The sequence below is a fragment of the Zootoca vivipara genome, chromosome 6 (assembly GCF_963506605.1).
Source record: "Zootoca vivipara chromosome 6, rZooViv1.1, whole genome shotgun sequence".
NCBI lineage: Eukaryota > Metazoa > Chordata > Lepidosauria > Squamata > Lacertidae > Zootoca > Zootoca vivipara.
This window is the reverse complement of record NC_083281.1, coordinates 18,367,635-18,389,327: the sequence shown is the minus strand read 5'-3', so window position 1 is coordinate 18,389,327 and position 21,693 is coordinate 18,367,635. Positions and strand designations below refer to the sequence as shown.

The following is a 21,693-nucleotide window of genomic DNA, read 5'->3' as shown; positions in this document are numbered from 1 at the left end:
GGAGGCCATCTCCCATCACCCTCGGCCCTTGTCTATTGGGAGCTCGGCTTCATGGGAGTTGGAGTCCAATAATACCCTGGAGAGCCACTGGCTCTCTTTACCTCACCCCTTAATCGAGTGGTTCTCAAAGGGTGGGAGAGGCAGGAAGATTCAAGGACAATCAAAGAAACATTTAAACAGCAACCCCCGATTTGCGTGTGACCCCCCCCCTTTTCCAGCCACTTCTGGGCTGTGCACCAATTGGAGGTGTGTAAATTGGTTGTTGCCCGTGGGATCAGAATTAATTTTTCTGTTTGTGGAATAGGGATCGATATCTTCAAAATAAGAGCAAGAGCTATTCTCCACGACATATTGCTGTGAACAGGAATTTTCAACTGACAAAATGTGGAATATCAGAAAAAGAGATATGCTTCTTTGGGTCAATGAGGAGATGGGAGTTTGCTTGTCTCAAATTAGACCTAATATAGATGAGAATACCCAGCACAAAGCGAGCCCACACCTCCCACTGAGTTTGTATCCATACTAGGTATGTTCATTTATCATTATATATTGGGAATGATTCCTATTCTTATGTAGCTGCATTGTTTTATACTTTCCGGGTGTCCTGTGATCATATTATAAAGCAGTCGTGTTCTGTGTTACAAATCAAGCACAGCAAGGAGCTGTTTCTTCTTGTTTTCCCGTGTATTTCTTGCCAATAAAGAAATCCAGTGTGGTGCGAGCCAATTTTTATTCTGAAAGTACGGCCCAGAAAGAAAAGTCTTGCGAGCCACTGCCTTAACCAGTTTCCCCCTTGCTGGTTCTTGTCCATCCAAGGTTCAGCCATGGGAATTTCGAGCTTGAAGACTGGATCTCAAGGCATCTGTAACCTTGAAAAGCTACTGCTGTTCAGAGTGGGCTACAGTGGGAAGCTGACTCTGCAGCAGCTTCCATGGCATTTTCGGGGTTCTGAACCAACTCTCCAGGAGTCCAGGGAATGGGTCTTTGAATAGAACGGAGACCTAAAATAACAAGGAGGGCCATCTCAAAATTCATTGTTCATCAGAACCGGGACTGTTATATCCCCACAATCTTGCAATCTCTGTACCCATCAGTGACAGGCTAGTGCCTGAACCTTCGAAAATAACCCTCAAGCACGAATTTTAGAGGTTCTGTTCCACTGGCGCCGGGGCGGATGCCAGCACCCCTTGGCCTCTGGCAGATTGAAATCGGCATTTGTGGGCGGCTGATAACTGAGGCTTGGCAAACAAGCAATAAAGGCTAAAGGTTAGTACAAGGGGAAGGTCTCTATAGCTCAATGGAAGAGCATATAGAATAGATCCCAAGTTCAGTCCCTGGCTAAATCGCTGGGCAGGACTGGGGGGGGGGGAAACCCTGGAGAGCTGCAGCCAGTCACTGTAGGGAATACACTGAAATTTTCTCCCACATCATAGCAGAGCTTGTGGACATTGTTGACTGATATTAGAAGATTTGGGACACATACATAATGACAGTAATATTTATTTATTTTTTATATGCTGCCCATCTGACTGGGTTTCCCAGACACTCTGGGCGGCTTCCTGTGAGAGCTTTTGTGTTCTTATCCTAAGCTAGGACTATCAATGGGTTGACTCTAGAAGAATGTTCTGTCCATTCTTAGTACACAGTTTGCTACCTGAAAAAATGCTGGTGAATTTTCCTGGTGGTCTTGTAGTAAGGTTAAAGCTTACTGGGAAATGATATATATAATAAAATGAAAAGAATATTTAAAATAACCTGGGGGGGGGGGCAACCACCAGAAGCTTTTTTGGGGGGAATTATAGAGACAACTTTTGGGAATTATAGAGACAGAACTGTATAGAAACTTATTCATGTATGCTACTACAGCGGCAAGAATCTTACTTGCCCCCAAAATGGATAAAAGCAGAAGTCCCACCCAACAAAGGAAGAATGGATACAAAAACTTAAGGAATATGCCGAAATGGCAGAACTTACCAGAAGAATAAGAAATCAAGATAACAAACATATATTTGCAGATAAATTGTAAACAGATAAAAAGATTGGCGGGGTTATTGTAATAACCTGCAGTTTCATAAGAGTATGTCTTCAAAGAAGATGAATAAGTGAGCAAATTAGGTTAATTTGGATATGCAAAAGGTATTAATAAATTTAAGGAACCACAAAAAGAGGGGGAAGGAAGTCAAGTTTTAAAATGTCAAAATGATTGTGAAATTAATGAAATGTATAAAATAAGTGAAAGGTATATGAAAGGAACATTTCGTACAAAGATTACCATAATAAAGGACAAACGTGGTAAGGACCTAACAGAAGCAGAAGACATCAAGAAGAGGTGGCAAGAATACACAGAGGAATTATACCAGAAAGATATGGAGGTCTCGTACACCCCAGGTAGTGTGGTTGCTGACCTTGAGCCAGACATCTTGGAGAGTGAAGTCAAATGGGCCTTAGAAAGCACAGCTAATAACAAGGCCAGATGGCAAGTTCTTAAAGACATGGGAGTGCCTGATCACCTCATCTTTCTCCTGAGAAATCTGTATGTGGGACAAGAAGCTACAGTTAGAACTGGGTATGTAACAATTGACTGGTTCAAAATTGGGAAACGAGTACAACAAGGTTGTATATTGTCTCCCTGCTTATTTAACTTATATGCAGAATTCATCATGCGAAAGGCTGGACCAAGCCGGAATTAAGATTGCCGGAAGAAATATCAACAACCTCAGATATGCAGATGACACAACCTTGATGGCAGAAAGTGAGGAGGAATTAAAGAACCTTTTAATGAGGGTGAAAGAGGAGAGCACAAAATATGGTCTGAAGCTCAACATCAAAAAAACCAAGATCATGGCCACTGGTCCCATCACCTCCTGGCAAATAGAAGGAGAAGAAATGGAGGCAGTGAGAGATTTTACTTTCCTGGGCTCCTTGATCACTGCAGATGGTGACAGCAGTCATGAAATTAAAAGACGCCTGCTTCTTGGGAGAAAAGCAATGACAAACCTAGACAACATCTTAAAAAGCAGAGACATCACCTTGCCAACAAAGGTCTGTATAGTTAAAGCTATGGTTTCCCCAGTAGTGATGTATGGAAGTGAGAGCTGGACCATAAAGAAGGCTGATCGCCGAAGAATTGATGCTTTTGAATTATGGTGCTGGAGGAGACTCTTGAGAGTCCCATGGACTGCAAGAAGATCAAACCTATCCATTCAGAAGGAAATCAGCCCTGAGTGCTCCCTGGAAGGACAGATCGTGAAGCTGGGGCTCCAAGACTTTGGCCACCTCATGAGAAGAGAAGACTCCTTGGAAAAGACCTTGATGTTGGGAAAGATGGAAGGCACAAGGAGAAGGGGACGACAGAGGACGAGATGGTTGGACAGTGTTCTTGAAGCTACGAACATGAGTTTGACCAAACTGCGGGAGGCAGTGGAAGAAGGATTGCCTGGCATGCTATTGTCCATGGGGTCCCGAAGAGTCGGACACGACTAAACAACTAAACAAATAAACTTGAAAAGTATAAATAGAAATAAGAAAAAATGTTTGCTCACCCAATGCATGCAGGGTGAGGGGCAGGTAGTAAATTATAAAAGTAGCAGTAGTAATAAAAATAATCAGCCGTAGCAGGCCAGGGGGTGGGGTGGGGGTGGACACCGCTCCAAGCAATTTATGCAGTGGAACGGCTTAACTTCAGCAGCAAAACTTTAGCTGCAACCTTTGCCTTCTGGTTGATTCCTTGGCCGTAATCCTCCCTGCAAGGGCTGTGGGGACATAAACCGAAGACCACTTATAATGTTTATTTATTAACAATGCCTCCCTGCACAAATATTGTTAATAAATATTCATCATTAGTGATCTTTGGCTGCCCGTACAAATATTTATTTAAAATATTACTGCTTATCGATTTACATATTTATTTGTGCTTTCCCTCCCTGGTTGGAGGCAGCCATGTTCCCAGAGACCAGTCGCTGGAAACCCAGGACGACAGAGCGCTGCCCTTGTGTCCTCAAATCCTGCTTACTGTTTTCCCACAGGCCTCTGGTCAGGGCCGGCCCTGCCATTAGGAAGGATAAGGCATGAACATTAGAGCAATGTGTCCCTTGTGGCCCTCCACTTGCGAGATAGCCCTCTGTTGAATATGAATATTGTCGCCTTGTCGCTATAGAAGTGCCATGCATATGCCAACCCACTCAGAGTCTGTATGAGGAAGCCGCCTTCTTGCCCTTTGCCTCGGGTGGCATAAAATCTTCAGTCGGCCTTGGCTTACATCTGTTCGAGTGGGCTGGCAACCCGGGCGCCGCCTCTTGGGTGCCCGGGCGCCCATCCTGTTGTTCTGTCTTCCAGCTGCCGCCTGGCTGGCTGCCACAGTCCAGAGTCCAACTGATGGGGCGTTGCCTCCATTTATGAGGCTCATCTGTTCTCTCCCCACAGTGCCCCTTCCCCAGTTTCTGGACCCAGCCCTTCCTTTGCCTCTCCCAGGTGGTTTCTGCCAAGACATGCCACTTCACCCGGTATCACCCACCCTCCCTTTCCACAAGCAGGGATTGTTTGCTGTCAATTCATTCCCACTGCCCTGCCCAGCCACTGCAAACAGCTCACCCACCTGTTAATGGCCATTATTGGTTTCCCAGGGACAACAAGTCTTGGGGGTTTATTGTAGCTGCTTCCTCCTAGGGTGTTCTCGCCAGCTCCCGATGCAGCCCGCTCCGCAAGGAGGGCGTTTCAAAGATTTGCTAGCCAAGATAAAGAAGGGAGAGAGGGGCGGAGGTCTCGGGTGAGGAGAATTGGGCTTGAAGCCAGCACCCGAGTTGGGAAGGTACAAGGCTGTCAAATTTCCTCAAAGCACCCTGATGGCACCTTTGTGCCACTTTAAACAGCTGAGGCTCCCCCCACCCCACCCCCCAAAAAATCCTGGGGGCTATAGTTTGATGATTGATTAGGAGACTCCTTTCACAGAGCTAAAATTCCCAGACTTCCCTGGGAAGAGGGATTGGCTGTTAAGCCACTCTGGGAATTGTAGTTGCGTGAGAGGAATAAGGAATCCCCTAACTGCTCTCAGTACCCATAACAAACTACAGCTCCCAGAATTCTTTGGGGGGGGAAGCCATGTTGGTTTGAAGTGGTATTGTAGAGCTTTAATGTTTTGAGTAACCTCAGCAAACAGGTTCACCACTGGCACTCAGGTGGCAAGCCCCCAAGCATTTGGGGGAGGGGGTCTGTCCGCCAGTGGGTCTGTCCCCCTGCCCACATACCTTTGAAACTTTCCCTGCTGGGATGATCACCCCAATTTGACTCCTGCTTTGCGTTTGTTTCATTCAAGCCGCTTTCGATGTATTACTCAGTGACGAGAGGTGAACTCTGCACATGGACAGAACCCTACCTTCCAACATCTTGAGTCCCCAAACTGGGATGCACATCTTCCTGCCTGTGGTCCCACACAAGTCACAGAGACCCAAAGATGTGCTTTTGGGGCAGATGTGTTTGCACTGCCCCCCGCCCCCCACAATGCATGTTTGAGGGCATTGCATGAGATCACGGCCCAGAAAATGTGGTTTTTTAAAAGGGTGAGATCTCGGCGTGAAATTGCACAAGATCTCGACACCCCAAATGACTCATGCGAGAAAACAGGGTGTTCTGTTTTCTCCTGGACACTTGGGGGGATATGCAGGATGTGACGAGGTTGGGGGCTAAAATTACCCAAGCTCTAAAACACCCAGGCTTGCTCTGGCACCTTTCTGTTGTCCGAAACTGCCCTTGTGGGAATTTCGTGAGGTGCCCTAACTCTCTGAGCGCCTGTGTCTTACTAGCACAACCACAAACTTTTAAGAATAACTAGTATTGTGTATTCTTCAGAGCTGGTTGGCTCTTAGCAAAGAGACAGCAGCCAACAGCTCTTGTTCTTCTTGCCCCGAATCCAGTAGATCTCCTCTGTAGCTAGGTGAACCATTTCCCCAGCCCCCTGCAAAATTTATTCCAGGTGAGCTGCTGATGTACAGATGTTTCACGGGTGAAACCGTTTTCCTGGCACGGAGGAAAGCAAAATGGAAAGAGATTTCTGCCTGTCAGGCTGTTAAAAGCACTGGAGCAGCCCAGGCGGATTGACAAATCTCTCTCTGCAACACTAAACCCTGGTGCCCACCTATTTCCTTGCTGCAACCACTAGGCAATCCAAAATAGGAGCAACCCCCCCCCCCCGAATTGCGGAATAGCCAACCAGGTTCCCCCTCCCCGACTGCGTCCTTTGAGAAAGGCTGGACTGAGGATGCAGCGGAGGCAGGTGAGCTTCTCACCTGTTGAGATGGGTGGGTCTTGGGCCAGACTTCCTGGCTGCTCCACGCCTTTTGACCCATGTGCTATAAAAGTATTCCGGGTGGCTCTGGGAGGTTTTCCTGCAGCCAGTCTTGATCCACATCTGAGCAGAAGTCAGACTGCGGCACCATGGCTTTTGTCCCAGCACCCGGTTACATGCCCACCTTCAACCCGGTAAGTGTCCAGCCTCCATCTCTCCCTGTGCAACCGGTGCTCTCGTATTCTCTGCAAGAAATGAATAAAATTTGCTGTCACTTACCTGAGTCCTCCCCCCCCCCCCACAAAAAGACCTGCTCTGGGATTTTAAAAATGCAATTGTTCTGTTTAACTGATGGCTTTTTCGCACTTAACCAGTCAAATGGGCAGGGTGCAAATAACAACAACAACCTTTTGCCCTGCCCAGGTTCATGCTTCTTTTATAGCTGTTTTTGAGCTCTCTTCCCCTTTTGGCCAAGAACCCCCCCCCCCCCCCGAAAAATACAGCTCTTTAAAGTTGAAGTGCCATGAACGATAATTCGGGTCTTCTGCGAATTGCAGTTGGCTCCAATTCAAAGAGCAGGTTATCGTGGGGGCAACTCCAGAGCAAAAGCGGTTGGACACAGAACTTTAAAGCCCAGAGGAAAGTGTGGATAAGCCCCTACTAATTAATTAATTAATATCAAACAGAAGCGTTTGGCAGCTTCAAAGGGGCCTCTAAGACGCCTTTAAATTTCATTTCAATTTGCATCACAAACAGGTTTTCCTATCTGAAGTTACTGTAGATTTGTGTTAATAAGAAGAAGAATGTGCTACCGTTTTATCTAAGAGTTCTGTGTGTTTCTGAAGCTTGCACTGCCTGGAGTTCGGTTCAAGCCCTCCATTTGAGAACAAGCCCCTCCAAATCTCCCCACTCCCCCAGTCTAAGAACTGCCAGGGCACCATGAACAAAAGTGTGTGCAGTTCCTTTACAAAGCACCCACTGCAACTGGTACCTGGGATTTTAGGCAATTGAGCTGTCCTAGCAAATGGCTTTGACGCCAGTGACTTGCCATCTTTTTTATCAAGGGTGCTAGAAGTCAGGGCATTTGTGACATAGAACACATTCCACAGACTTACCTGTGTGTGTGTCCCCCAACTCCCCCAGTTCCACTTTTATTTTTATGTTTTTAAATAATGCCAGGTGCCAATATAGTTTAAACGACACAATGCAAAATGCTGGGTAATGCCCCTCTAGAAAGCCAGCGGTTGCCACCACTTCGACTCTTTCTGAATTCCTGTTCCTCTACCTATCTCCACTCCTTGCTTGCTCACTTGGAGGGGGCAGGTGAGCAGACGGTAAGAACCAGGGGAAAGAAAAACAGGACAAGGACACACCCCCCCCAAGGAGTTCACAGTGGGGCAGCCAACTTTGGCGCAGACCTCGGGATATGCCCAGTGAGGCCGACTCCTGACTTTGACATGGGCAGCACCCTGGACGATATCCCAGAATCCTTTACAATGCACAGAGATTTTCCCGGGAGACAAGCTGATTTGTCAAGGAGGGGAAGAAAAGTCCTAAAACTAGGCAATTTACTCAATGCAGCAAATTGAACATTTTTCAAGGTCCTAAACGTGTTTTCTTGTGCTGCTCTGGTTTTGCCAGAAGCGGCTTAGTCATGTTGGCCACATGACCCAGAAAAACTGTTTGCAGACAAACGCCAGCTCCCTTGGTCAGTAAAGTGAGATGAGCGCCGCAACCCCAGAGTCGTCCGTGACTGGACTTATCTGTCAGGAGTCTTTTACCTTTACATTTTAATAATAATAATAATAATAATAAATTTATTATTTATACCCCACCCATTATTAAGGGAAACGGGTGGCACTGTGGGCTAGGGCTTGCCGATCAGAAGGTCGGCGGTTTGAATCCCCGCGACGGGGTGAGCTCCCGTTGTTTGGTCCCTGCTCTTGCCAACCTAGCAGTTTGAAAGCACATCAAAAGTGCAAGTAGATAAATAGGTACCCCACACTGGGCAGCTTCCAACAAAATATTAAAATACAATAGTCCTTCAGATATTAAAAGCTTCCCTAAAGATGTCTTCTAAAAGTCTGGTAGTTATTTTTTCCTTTGACATCCGGTGGGAGGGTGTTCCACAGGGCGGGCGCCACGTCCAAGAAGGCCCTCTACCTGGTTCGCTCCAGTGCTGCTTTTCCTGATGGGAACTTTGCCAGGTATATAATGCACCTGTTCCAATTTCCCTTTTAGCCAGGAACTTGAAGCGTTTGGTCAATTTTGTTGCACTGATTAATCAATGCATGCTTCCTACCCTAGCATAGTGCCTGGCTCCCTAATGTACGGCTAGGGGGGCCATTGGGTTGACACAACAAGGCCTATGCCTTCCTTCAAATGGGGGGGCACTTCAATCAACCCTACCCATCCTGATCTCGCCAGTCCGACCCAGCGGGCAGAAAAATGCCCCTTCCTTGGTGTGTTCTTTTAGTTCCATGCATGCAAAGATCTGATAAGGGTACCTGGCCAGCCAGCCAACCATCCACCTCTTCCTCAATGCACCTTTGCCAAGTTCAGATCCCCTGTGGATAAAAGCAGAACTCATTTGCAGCTTGAACCTCAGCCAGCCTGCTCCACCCTAAGTGAGTTCGTTTCATGGTTGGATGGCTTAATAATTAACACAGCGCTTTTGGCAGATTCCCAACTGACCTTGCAAAGCAAAGGATGAGCTGGCAGCTCGGGTGTATGGACCCGGCCATTCCGAGTTCTCGGTTTTCCAGCCTTAAGTACAATTCTCCACAATTTCTGGACCAGTTTTGCATTTAAAGATAAAGAAAAGGTTATCGGGAAAATGCTCGGGGCTTTTAGTGCAGGTTTTCCCAAATAGGCACCTTTTTGTCGTGATATACATAAGAACATCAGAAGAGCCTACTGGATCAGGCCAGTGGCCCATTTTGCCCGGCGCATGTCCAGATGCTTGTGGGAAACCTGCAAGCAGGATTCGAACGCAAGAGCCCTCTCCCCTCCTGTGGTTTCCAGAAACAGGCATTTAGAAGCTTTGCTGCCTCTTGACAGTGGAGGCAGGGCATAGCCACCAAACACATTTTTTGCATGAACTTGGATCTCGGTATATTGCATCTCTCACACATCCCAAACTTCTTGTCTTTCAGCCCCTCCCTCATACCCAGCCCGTCCCTGGTGGGCTCCACCCCGGCATGTCCATATATGTACAAGGGATGGTTCCACACCATACCAAGAGGTAAGGGGTCCTTTCTGGGTAGGAGGGGTGGCCACAAAAGTAGGACTGACCACCTGAGACCAGCTTACCTGCGAGATCGCCTAAGTCCTTATATGCCCTCTTGACTGCTTTGATCTCCAGAAACCACAGAGCCTAGGGCTTGCCGATCAGAAGGTCGGCGGTTCGAATCCCCGCGACGGGGTGAGCTCCCGTTGCTTGGTCCCAGCTCCTGCCCACCTAGTGGTTCGAAAGCACGTCAAAGTGCAAGTAGATAAATAGGTACCGCTCCAGCGGGAAGGTAAACGGCATTTCCGTGTGCTGCTCTGGTTCACCAGAAGCGGCTTTGTCATGCTGGCCACATGACCCGGAAGCTGTACATTGGCTTCCTTGGCCAATAACACAAGATGAGCGCTGCAACCCCAGAGTCGGTCACCTTTACCTTTACCTTTATCCAGACATGTAGAATGTTGGGCATGTGTTTTAACCTGTTTTCAGCTTATCGTTGATTTTAATTGTTTTCCGAATGCTTAGAAACTGCTCTTATTGATAATTTTATTCTTTTATTATGTTTGGAAACTGCTTTGTTGTTTTTTACATTCAAGTGGTATATACATTTTATCAAACATAATTTTTTTTTATTTTTAAAAAGTGTTCTGCAAAAGCCCACATTCTCTACCAAGAAACTTCCACATTAATGTAGTTTTGTGCAAATGTGGCAAAAAAGAGAGAGCAAATCTGCGTATTCTTTTTATTCTCCTTGCCATAGGTCAGAACAAGAAGCTATGCCATTGCTTCTTCGCTGCTATAAATCCTCATTTAGGCTGCACTTTTATACCCACTTACCTGGAAGGAAGCCCCATTGAACTCAGCAAAACTTTATTCTCCATGGACTATATTGATTGATTTCACGACATTCATATACTGTAACTCTTGATTGTTAATAAAACCTCAAAGCAGTTTTCCAAAATGTGCATATCCCCCTTTAGCTTCAGATACTTTATCCTTAGTACTTGCTCCTTGCATGTTTTGAATCGTATTCCGAAGCAACGAGGACTAGTAACTTGCTTTTTATATACAGTATATTAAAAAAAAGCAATGAGGACTAGCAACTCGCCTATTATTATTTAAACGGAAGCCACCCTTTGAAGGATGCCAAATTCAGTGTGCATCAAGCCTTATGGGAAGTGGGGTGGAAAATGTCAGCAACACAATATAACAGCAAACAGGTTGCCTTCTGACTACATTTTATTGTTTTCCCTGTTTCTTTCCATCCATGGTTTCCAGATTCAGCCTGAACTTTGTCTGTGGCATGAACGACGGGGCTGACATTGCCCTGCACTTCAACCCCCGCTTTGATGGCAAAGACAAGATTGTCTTGAACAGCTTCCAAGGGGGCAAGTGGGGCAAGGAGGAACACCATAGCATGCCACTCCAAAAGGGTTCACACTTTGAGGTCATCATCATCGTCAACCCCGAGGGATACCAGGTTTGTGTGAGCACCCAAGGGTCCCAGAGTTCATCATCTGTTCAGCCTGAATGCAGGAGATGCTGATATCTGTACACTATAGGTTAAATAGCAGCCTCCTGGTCTGATGTAATGGAATGTTCAACAATATTTGACATCAGTATAATTATACAAAATGTGCAAACTACCGGTAGTGCAAACATACTATGATGAGACCAATATAAACGGCCATTCTACAGATGTGCCCCCCCTCCTGCTGCGACAAGCTTTTCTCCCAGATCTGCTTTTCTCCCAGATCCAGAAGAGGCATGAACAGGGTGGAGGAGAGGTTGGCTTCATGCAGGCACAGTCTCCAATTGCTGGGCGGGGGGGGAGAACCCTAGAGACATGGGGACTTAAGCATCTGTGGGGAGGCTGGGACCTTCGGTCTTAGCAACTGCTTCATGGTGGCAGGACCGACCGGAGATGAGCTGCTGTGCCCGTTAGGCCTGACACCCCTGTGTCGATCGTGTCTTTGCTAATAGCTTGCTCTAACTTTCTCAGTGTGATTTATTGCTGGCTCAAAGAGGCTCACTTGCACCTCCTCCTCGTTTGCGTCCTGGCAGATCCTTGTGAACAGGAACCCCTTCTGCACCTTTGGCCACAGGATCCCCCCCGAGCGAGTCCAGGCTGTGCAGGCCAATGGTGACCTGGAGCTGCAGTCAGTGAACACCATCGGAGGAGCCATGATGGGAGGCGGGGTGAGCATCCGATATCATGGAAAGTTTTCAAGGCACAATTTTCACCCTTCTGGACAAGTTTTCGGGGCGCCATGCAGCAGCAGTGGGAGGGGTCAGCAGCAAAAGTGGGTGGAGCAATGGATGTTCATTTACTCCCATGCACAGACACGCCCAATCTATCCTCCAATCAGGCAAGCGAGAATCTTTATCGGAGTCCAAGGACACATTCCAGGAAGGCAAAAAGCAGGTTGCAAAGCAGGGCTTGTAGATAGGGGTGTGGCCTGTGGGTGTGGCCCAAGGAGGGGGTGTGGCCCAAGGAGATGGGTCGGGGCTTGGGGAGAGTGCTAGTAGCCAGATAATGAGTTCTCAAGGCCCACATTTGGCCCCCAAGTCTGAGGTCTCCCACTCCTAATTAGAGATGGGGTGGACTTTGATTCAATTTCCATTTGAAGGCAAATCCGAAACAATATGAAAAGCAAAACACAGCCCTCCTGCAAAATTCACACTTCCCTGAATTTTGCAGGGCAGTTCTCCAAACATCCAGCATTGCCCAAAGTGCATGCAAGAGCAAATAGAGAAGATGGCATATAAGGGAGAAACGGCTTGCAAAATATGTTAGCCAAAACTGCATATTAAATAGTGTTGGCTAGGAGATATTTGCACTAAGATGCTGGTGGGTTTTCATGAGGGTTAAGGGAAAAAATTGCAAATTGCTGCAGGAGTTCGGAGAACCAAACTTAAGATGGAGGAATGGAAAATAGCAGATCCACAAGCAACGAAAATGAAGCAGCAGTCAATAGCTATCAATTTGCTGCCTCTTTGCGATGGCCAAAAACCAGCTGAGGTGGCTGCTTCACTCTACCCAATGGTAGAGCCGGTCCTGTTAAGAGTCACAAAGCAAAATAATGAGTGTCTCTCTGCTGGGCAGGTGCCCGTGGCTGTTTCTGCCATAGGTGCCAAAATAGTGGCAACCCTCACTGGGTACAGGACCCCAAGAATTGGGAGGGGCTTGGGGCATCATCCAGACTGACGCCATTCTGAACCCACGAAAACAGCTTGACCGGCCTCGAGTTCTAGGCTCCTTGACTTGGGGCAGAGCAGGAGAGAGATGACATTCGCTCCCTTCTCCTCCAGAGTTGGGGAACCTGTGTCCTTCCAGATGTGGTTGGACCACAACTCCCAGCTGCCCCAGCCAACCGGCCAATGGTCAGGGGTTGATGGGAGTTGTAGTCCAGCAAAATCTGGAAGGCTGCAGGCTCCCCGTCGCTGATCTAGAGCAGGGTTTCCCAAACTGTTTAACTACAACTCCCATCATCATCTCCAACTAGAAAGGCCAGTAGTCAGGGATGATGGGAATTGTAGTCCGAAAACAGAGACCCAAATTTTGGGAAGAGGCCCACTGCTTCCCCAGCTATGAAGTGGGCGCAGACTAAAGCCCCCCGCCCCACCCTGCTTGCCTCAATCTTCTTTGCTTCTCATTCCGGTGCAGGGAATGCCAGGGCAGCAATATCCACAAATGGGGATGCAGGTGAGTACTGTAAGGAGGAGAGGAATTTATGGGGGCGGGGACTGGGCAGGAGCACAGGTTGTGTTTGGGTGGTGTGTGTGGTGCTGGGGAGATGGGATGAGAGGCAGTGTCACGCAGTGGTTAGAACACTGGGCTATGGCCGAGGCGACCAGGGTTCGAATCCTCGCACAGTCCTCAGCCTAGCCTACCTCACAGGGCTGTTGTGAGGATAAACTGGGGGGGGGGAGGACCGCACACACCGTCTTGAGCTCCTTGGAGGAAAAGGTGGGGCAGATATACATAAACAAGTAGAAATCTATGTCTCGGGAGGCCAAATGGAGAGTTCTGTGCAGGCTCAGAATTCAGAGGTCTGATAAACTCTGCAGCACCACAACTTCAATTGAATGGTCTGTATATACCACACTTTTTTTAAATCGCTTTTGCAAAATTTATTCTCCCGTCTTCTGGATCTCTTGCTCGTTGAGGCAGCAGCAATTGCTCCCAAATTCTCTACAAATCTAATTCAGAAACTCCTCTAGCTTCTGAGATTCCACCAGGGTTTGCCTACACGCATTTAAAGGAAGCAGCCACACACATACATACCAGGTTTCTAGTCCTTATGGCAGAAGGCAGGGCTTAGAAGTGTGATTGAGCAGTTCCGTGCATGCCTTCCATCGTATGGACTAGAAACTCGGCTCGGGTGCTTCCTTTAATGGAAACTGGTGTTCTTGGGAAGCTGGGTGCTGTGGCCAATACCGTTGCCCTGCAACATCCACAAAAGATCACTGGGACCAATTGATTGGATTACAGAATCATATAACTGTAGAGACCCCAAAGGACCATAGACTAAGAGAACAAGAAGAACATACATTTAGAGAATATTGGAGAATGTTTACTGAATGTATGGGGGGGGATTTGTACACCTGAAAACGTTGGCAGCATTAAGATAAATTCAACAGTTCAAATAAGTTTAGATGGATGTAATAGTGGAGTACTGAATGGTTTAGTTTTTGTGAAATATGCAGGGATTTATTATATGTAAAATGAACCATGGAAAGAGAAGAAGGGAAGTCATTGATATTGTAAAGATGTTAAAATTAGTATTTTAAATTGCGAAACAGAAAATTTAAGCGTGTGTGTATGTGTGTACACAGTGGTACCTTGGTTTAAGAAAAGCTTAGTTTATGAACAACTTGGATTAAGAACGCTGCAAACCTGGATGCAGGTGTTTTGGTTTGTGAACTTTGCCTCGGAAGCAGAACATATTTTGCTTCCTGTACCGTGTTTTAGCGGGCCTTTGTGAGAAACACTCTCATAACCTTTCTGATCAGCTCCTCTTCCTCGCCTAGCCTACCTCACAGGGTTGCTGTGCACCTTGCAGGAAAGGTTGGGGTGGAGAGGTAGCAATAAAAGTAACGCTCAGCGCTGCCACCTGCTGGCTTGCTGCCAGAGAGCAAGCTTGCCTTGCCATCCAATCCTCCTCCTCCTCGCTGCCCTCACCTCACCTTGCCTTTGCCAAGCAAGAGTTGGGGCGAATAATGCAAGCAGGGTGCAATGGTGGAGAGGCAGAGGAGGAGGAGGAGGAGAGGGTGCAAGGTGGCTCCTTGCTGGGTTTGGGGCACCACAATACACAAAGCGCAACAGGATGAATAATAACTGTGTACATTTTATTGGTTGTGAGTTCCTTGTATAACACAATCCTTAGGTAAAAACAGGAAATTCCTCAAGGTTACAAGAACAACACAGCTTATGTAGACTGCTGGCACAAGGATGGTGTTATACAGGAAGAAACAACAAGAAAAGATAAGAAAAGAAGAAATGTATTGGGACCAGAAATTCTTGAAAGATTGGAGTAGATATACGAGTTATTTGAAAGACAATTGTAACCAACTGACTACGCTTGTAGGACTGCAAGAAGTTTTGTAAGGAGAACTACAGGAAGTATTGCAGAAAAGATTTATGGGAATGGATTTTAAGTTATGTGTTATTAAAAGTAACAGTGAGGATAACAAACGTAAGATTAAGAGATGAGGTTTGAAAACCATTGATGGAAGTCTCAGGCTAAAATAGCCAAAATGTTGTATAAAATGAGGTGAGATGTTCTGTTTGGAAAATATATGTACAAACTAATAAAAATGTATATCAAAAAGAAAAAGAAAAGAAGGAATATATTATAGGTTATATGAACTGTATATGTTGCACATACTGGGCTAGACCTTTACGTTAGGAAACAACCAATAAAATGTTCACAGTTATTATTATTCAGCCTGTTGCGCTTTGGGTATTGTGATAACTGTATTTGCATAGCAAGGTATTGAATTTGTTTTGGGTTTGGGGCACCAGGCAGATGCCCGATTGTGCCAACCGCTTGACGCTGGCACAGAATTTAGTCCCTGCTTTATAATTTTTCTCTCTCTCTCTTTAGGGCATGATGCCAGGGTACCCGCCTTCCAACCTTCCCGTAAGTACTCCAAATAGACAGGGGGAAGAAAGTGGCACAAAGGTTTTCCAGCAGGCTGACTTGCTTAGAGCTTGAGCAGGGTGGTTAAAGTGTTAGACCTGGGAGACCACGGTTCGAATCCCCGCTGGGCTTAACCTCTCAGCTTAACCTCCCTCACACGGTTGTTGTGAGGATTAAATGAAGAAGCGGAAGAACCGTGTATGGCATCTTTGGCTGCCCGAAGGAAAAGGTAGGGAAGAAACGCAATTTTAAAAAAAAGAAAATAAGGAGAAAGGCTGGTTCAGACGGCTATTTCTTCCTGGTGCTCATGGGATTCGGGTTAGGAGTCTCTGAGTGGATGTTGAACAGGTAAATGACTTATTTGGGGTTTCTTCCCTCACAGGTGATGAATGTCCCCGCTTCCTACCACCCGGTAAGTGTAGCGGGATTTGCTGATATCTTCCTTTCTCTCTCTCCTTGCTGATTCTCAACCAGTCCAGAGCCTGCAATCATCAACTGAGGCCCTTTTCTTTTTTTCTTTTTTTTTAGGGGAAAATCATTTTATTTTATTTTTTTAAAATAATTTTTATTGGATTTTTATACAAACAAGACCAACAAGACATACAGTATATATTCTGTCCCTTCAAATACCCCCCACCCACGAGTCCACTTCTGCCACCAGTGGCACCCGCTGGTGTTGAGAATCAAAGGGGTCCATTATAAGGCTGGGTTTGACCTCCCCCTCCCCCCTCCCCCCTCATCCCCTCTAACTGAGGCCCTTTGCTGTGCAGATCGTGTTTTTGGCTAATAAAGAGTTAGCTCCAACTATCACAGTGTGATTTACTGCTGGCTTGCTGCTGGAAGGGTTAAGTTGCTTGGAATAGGAAAAAGGATTGCTGCGCTCGGTTCCTGCTTGCAGGCTTCCCCTAGGCAGGGGTCAGCAAACTTTTTCAGCAGGGGGCTGGTCCACCGTCCATCAGACCTTGTGGGGGGCCAGACTATATTTTGAAGAAAAAAATGAATGAATTCCTATGCCCCACAAATAACCCAGAGATGCATTTTAAATAAAAGGACACATTCTACTCATGTAAAAACACGCTGATTCCCAGACCGTCTGCGGGCCAGATTTAGAAAGCAATTGGGCCGGATCTGGCCCCCGGCTCTTAGTTTGCCTACCCATGCCCTATGGGCATCTGCCTTGGGGCCTGATCCAGCTATAGGGCTGCTCTGATGTCCTCCTAAACTTGGGCCACATTTCCCCCAGCTTGCCTCTCTTAGCCCCTGAACGGCAAACATCCCTGTGTTCCAGGTACACTGGTAGCTTGAGAAAGTATTGCATGTTGCCTCAAACCATAGAATCTCAGAGTTAATTGGAAGGGACCAAGGGTCATCTAGTCCAGCCCCCTGCAATGAATATGCTTTTGAACTCTCACAGTCATATATCTCTATAAACTCGTGTTTCAGCAAGTGCCATACCGAGGCAACCTCGCCGGAGGGCTGGGATCCAAGAGGACCGTCGTGATGAGAGGATTCATTCCACCGAACGCTCAACAGTAAGCCGTCCTGTTTCTGCCTGTTTCCGTGAATAAGTGGCAACCCTTTTCTTCTAGACCGGGGAATGTCATTAATGCAAACATTGTGTGCACTACTCCCTCACAGCAATTAGACCCACTTTCCACCTGCTTCTCCTTGAAGCCTCAGATCCCCACTGCTCTTCAACCCAATTAGGAGTCCTGAGTTCGAGTTTCATCTTGCTGAATCCCAGAGCTATTAGAGGCTGAAAGTAATAACAAAATGGGGCTTTTCATGCACTGTGCAAGAGAATGAGGAACCTGCAACCGCCCAGCTGTAGTCCAGCAGCTTCTGCATGGCCTCAGGTTCCCCAGGGATCAGTCCATGAAAACTGACAGGCAACAGGTTCAGGTTATGCCACACAAAAGTACTCCTTCCTTCTGTGAAAAATTAGCACATGGCATTCACTTGCGACAAGATGCAGGCGCCGTCGCCTGAAGGTGGCTTTAAGAATGAACTTAGAATGATTCGCATAAGGGGGCAGGCCTGCCAGCTGCAATAAGACGTGCTTGCTACGCAGAGCCCGCATGGTCAGAGGCATTCTACCTCTTAATAACAAAAATTGCAGACAAATTAACAAGGGGGTGGGGGTCTGTTTCCTTTGCACCCTGATTTGTGGGCTCCCCAGAGGTGTCCAGCAGGGCTGTTATAGGAAACAGGAGGCCTTTGATTTGACCCAGCACGGATATTCTTATTTTATTCATTTATTTATTCATTTGTGCCATACACTCGATATACCACTCAATTACAGAAAACCTCAAAGCAGTTTGCGAAACAAATAGAACGGTAAGATTATTAGTGAAAACGGTGAAAGCGTCCAGAAAATTTTAAAAACTTCAGTAAGCTGAAAGCATGCCACTGTTCTAAACACCCATCGAAACAAAAAATAGCTTTTGACAGAGTCGAGTGGAGGCGCCTGCCTGATGCCAATAGGCAGGGAGTTCCAAAGTGCCGCAGTGCTAAATGACTGATTTTAACAAATCCTTTCCTTCCTCCTCCTCTTCTAGATTCCGGATCAACTTCAAAGCTGGCCCGGATACGGTCCTGCACATCAACCCCCGCATGAACGAGCGCGCTGTGGTCAGGAACAGCTTCCTGAACGGCCAATGGGGACGTGAGGAGCGGGAGCTGGCTGTCAACCCCTTCCAAGCCGGGCAATACTTTGAAGTGAGTGTTCATTCGCCCAGTGCTAAAATCTGCCCCAGCCAGGATGGGATTGTGGGGCTGGGGAGCAACAATGCAGTTAAATAACTTTAGACTCTGTGGCAAGGGGCGGGGCGGGGCGTGTGTCTAGAGCAGTCTTTCCCAACCTTGTGCCTCCAGCTGTTTTTGGACTACAACTCCCATCATCCCTAGCTAGCAAGACCAGTGGTCAGGAATGATGGGAATTGTAGTCACAAAACATCTGGAGGCACAAGGTTGGGAAACACTGGTCTAGAGGGTGATGCTAAAATCCAGGGAAGAGGGCCATCGCTCCGTGGCAGTTGCTTTGGGGAAAAGATTTGGGCAATAGATTCCTGCTTCGGGCAAAAGATTCCTGCATTTCAGGGGGTTGGACTAGATGACCCTTGGGGTCCCTTCCAGCTCGACCATTCTATGAGTCTATGGTCCATAAGGGCAGCAGATCCTGGCTTCAAAGAATGACAGTGGCAACTGCGGCACGCTGCTTGGAGACCATATCTGCCCTTTCCTTCCACCCCCATGCCACCCCCTCTGTGTCCTCTTGGTGAAGGCAGACGCTGAGGATCTCGTCTGATCTTTGTTCTTGACCTTTATTCCCCTCTTGCTCCTGATCTAGGTCTTCACTTGGCCCTTCTTCCCTGTTGGGGGGCCACCGCCATTTTGTGGTCTGCCTCAGGGGCCAAACTTTAATCCCGCTTTTCATTTGCGTGAATTGCAAAGCGGCTTACAAACAACAATCGAATCATGAAGTTAGAAGGGACCCTGAGGGTCACCTAAGTCCAAACCCCCTGCAATGCAAGAATCTCGGCTAAAAGCATCCATGGCTGATCGCCCTCCAACCTCGACTTAAAAACCTCCGAGGAAGGAGAGTCCACCGCTTCCTGAGGGAGGCCGTTCCCCTGTCGAACCGCTCTCCCTGTCAGAAAGCTCTTCCTGATGTTTAGTCTGGATCTCCTTCCTTGTATAACAGAGCAGAGTATCGCGGACGCAGCAGAAATCATACAGAATAATTGACAAATCCTCAGCTTAAAAATTGAGCTAAGTTTGGGCCAGCCTTTGCTCTGTGGCAGAAGGGACAGCTCTCATCGGCTGCTTGCGGGTTCCCCCCACAGGAATCTGGTTTGGCCCCTGTGAGAACAGGGACTGGGTGGGCCGCGGGCCTGATCCGGCAGGCCTCTTCTGACGCTCTCCTTCTCCCCCCCCAAAAAACAGCTTTCCATCCGCTGCGGCAACCAGCGCTTCAAGGTGTTTGCCAACGGCCAGCCGCTCTTCAACTACAACCATCGCTACCAGAACTTCCAGCGTATCGACACGCTCGAGATCGAAGGAGATGTGGAGCTTTCGTACATTCAGTACTGAGCCAAGAAGGAGGGGAGCAGCCAGCAGCCACCTGCATTTTCTATGCAACACACCCCTTCTCTCTCCCTCCTTTGGCTTGAGGAAGAAAGGGATTTCTAACTGGCAGCTTCAATAAAGCGTCTTGTTTTGCAGGAGTGTGTTGGGCGCCTGCTTCTTTGCACAAACAGGGCAAGACCTGAATCCCTTTTGGTAAGATGGTACATAATAGCCACATCTTAGGAGCATGGCCAGAAGTTGGAGAGTTTGGGCTCTGGTATTTCTTAGCCACTCATTTCACCCTGAGACCCAAAGGCAAGTGACAGAGACTAAGGGCGCTTGCAGACGACCCGTTTCGTAGAATTGGTCTTGAAAGACCTACATTGGCTCCCAGTATGCTTCCGAGCACAATTCAAAGTGTTGGTGCTGACCTTGAAAGCCCTAAACGGCCTCAAAGGCCCAGTATACCTGAAGGAGCATCTCCACCCCCATCGTTCAGCCCAGACACTGAGGTCCAGCTCCGAGGGCCTTCTGGCGGTTCCCTCACTGCCATAAGCGAAGTTACAGGGAACCAGGCAGAGGGCCTTCTTGGTAGTGGCGCCTGCCCTGTGGAACGCCCTCCCATCAGATGTCAAAAACATAAACAACTATCTGGCTTTTAGAAGACATCTGAAGGCAGCCCTGTTTACGAAAGCTTTTAATGACTGATGTTTTAATGTATTTTTTAATCTTTTGTTGGAAGCCGGCCAGAGTGGCTGTGGAAACCAAGTCATATAAGAATAAGAATAAGAATAAATTATTATTTATACCCCGCCATCTGGCTGAGTCTCCCCAGCCACTCTGGGCGGTTCCCAATCGAGTATTAAAACAACACAGCATTAAATATTAAAAGCTTCCCTAAACAGGGCTGCCTTCAGATGTCTTTTAAAATTAAGATACTGTAGCTGCTTATTTCCTTGACATCTGGTGGAAGGGCGTTCCACAGGGCGGGGGCTGCTACCGAGAAGGCCCTCTGTCTGGTTCCCTGTAACCTCACTCCTTCAGGTATACAGGACCGAGGCTGTTTAGGGCTTTAAAGGTCAACACCAACACTTTAAACTGTGCTCGGAAACGTAATAATAATAATAATAATAATAATAATAATAATAATAATAATAATATTAATAGGAAGGGACTCCGATGGTCATCTAGTCCAACCCCCTGCAAGGCACAAATTGTTTTGTCCAACATGGAACTCGCACCCATGACCCTGAGATTAAGAGTCTCGTTCTCTGCCAAATGAGTTGAGCATTCACCCAGATTTGTTTACAGCAGCGGTTCGCAAGCTTTTTTCTCTGGGCCGCACTTCCAGAATAAAAATTTGCTCATGCCACACTGAATTTAGGAACACGTGGGGAAATGAAAAGAAACAACTCCTAGCAGTGCTTGATTTATAACATAGAATACATCATAATATTATAATGGGACATCCAGAAAGTATAAAATGATGCTGTTATGTAACAACAGGGAACATTTCCAAAATACAATGACAAACAAGCCTCTTACATACCTACCTTAAGCATTATGCAATCTCAGAGAGAGATGTGTCACACTGAAATGTTTAAATGTTTCTGTGTCCTTGAATCTTCCTGCCACATTTGCTTTCCTCTCCAGCCATGCAAGTGTGGCAACCCCTTTTAGCCCCAGTATTGACCCTCTGCAGGGACGTGGGTGGCGCTGTGGTCTAAACCAGTGTTTCCCAACCAGTGTGCCTCCAGATGTTTTGGGACTACAACTCCCATCATCCCTAGCTAGCAAGACCAGTGGTCAGGAATGATGAGAGTTGTAGTCCCAAAACATCTGGAGGCACACTGGTTGGGAAACACTGGTCTAAACCACAGAGCCTAGGGCTTGCCGATCAGAAGTTCAAATCCCTGCGACGGGGTGAGCTCCCATTGCTCAGTCCCAGCTCCTGCCAACCTAGCAGTTCG

General features: G+C 47.2%; 1 protein-coding gene and 1 long non-coding RNA gene across 2 annotated transcripts; one reads left to right on the top strand and one right to left on the bottom strand.

Moving 5' to 3' along the window:
* Positions 1-770: 770 nt before the first annotated feature.
* On the bottom strand, positions 771-6,417 carry LOC118086406 (uncharacterized). Its single transcript, XR_004692742.2, has 3 exons — positions 6,282-6,417; positions 4,595-4,724; positions 771-1,001 (listed from the first exon to the last, which is right to left on the bottom strand). It is a non-coding gene; the product is annotated as an uncharacterized LOC118086406 (long non-coding RNA).
* LGALS4 (galectin 4) lies at positions 6,348-19,876 on the top strand. The gene is made up of 10 exons (XM_035117979.2): positions 6,348-6,474; positions 9,436-9,524; positions 10,788-10,989; positions 11,574-11,708; positions 13,177-13,215; positions 15,620-15,655; positions 16,038-16,067; positions 17,099-17,187; positions 18,214-18,373; positions 19,601-19,876. Exons 1-10 carry the CDS (start codon positions 6,430-6,432, stop codon positions 19,745-19,747), a joined length of 972 nt encoding a protein of 323 aa, XP_034973870.1. The 5' UTR covers positions 6,348-6,429; the 3' UTR covers positions 19,748-19,876.
* The last annotated feature ends 1,817 nt before the right edge of the window (positions 19,877-21,693 follow it).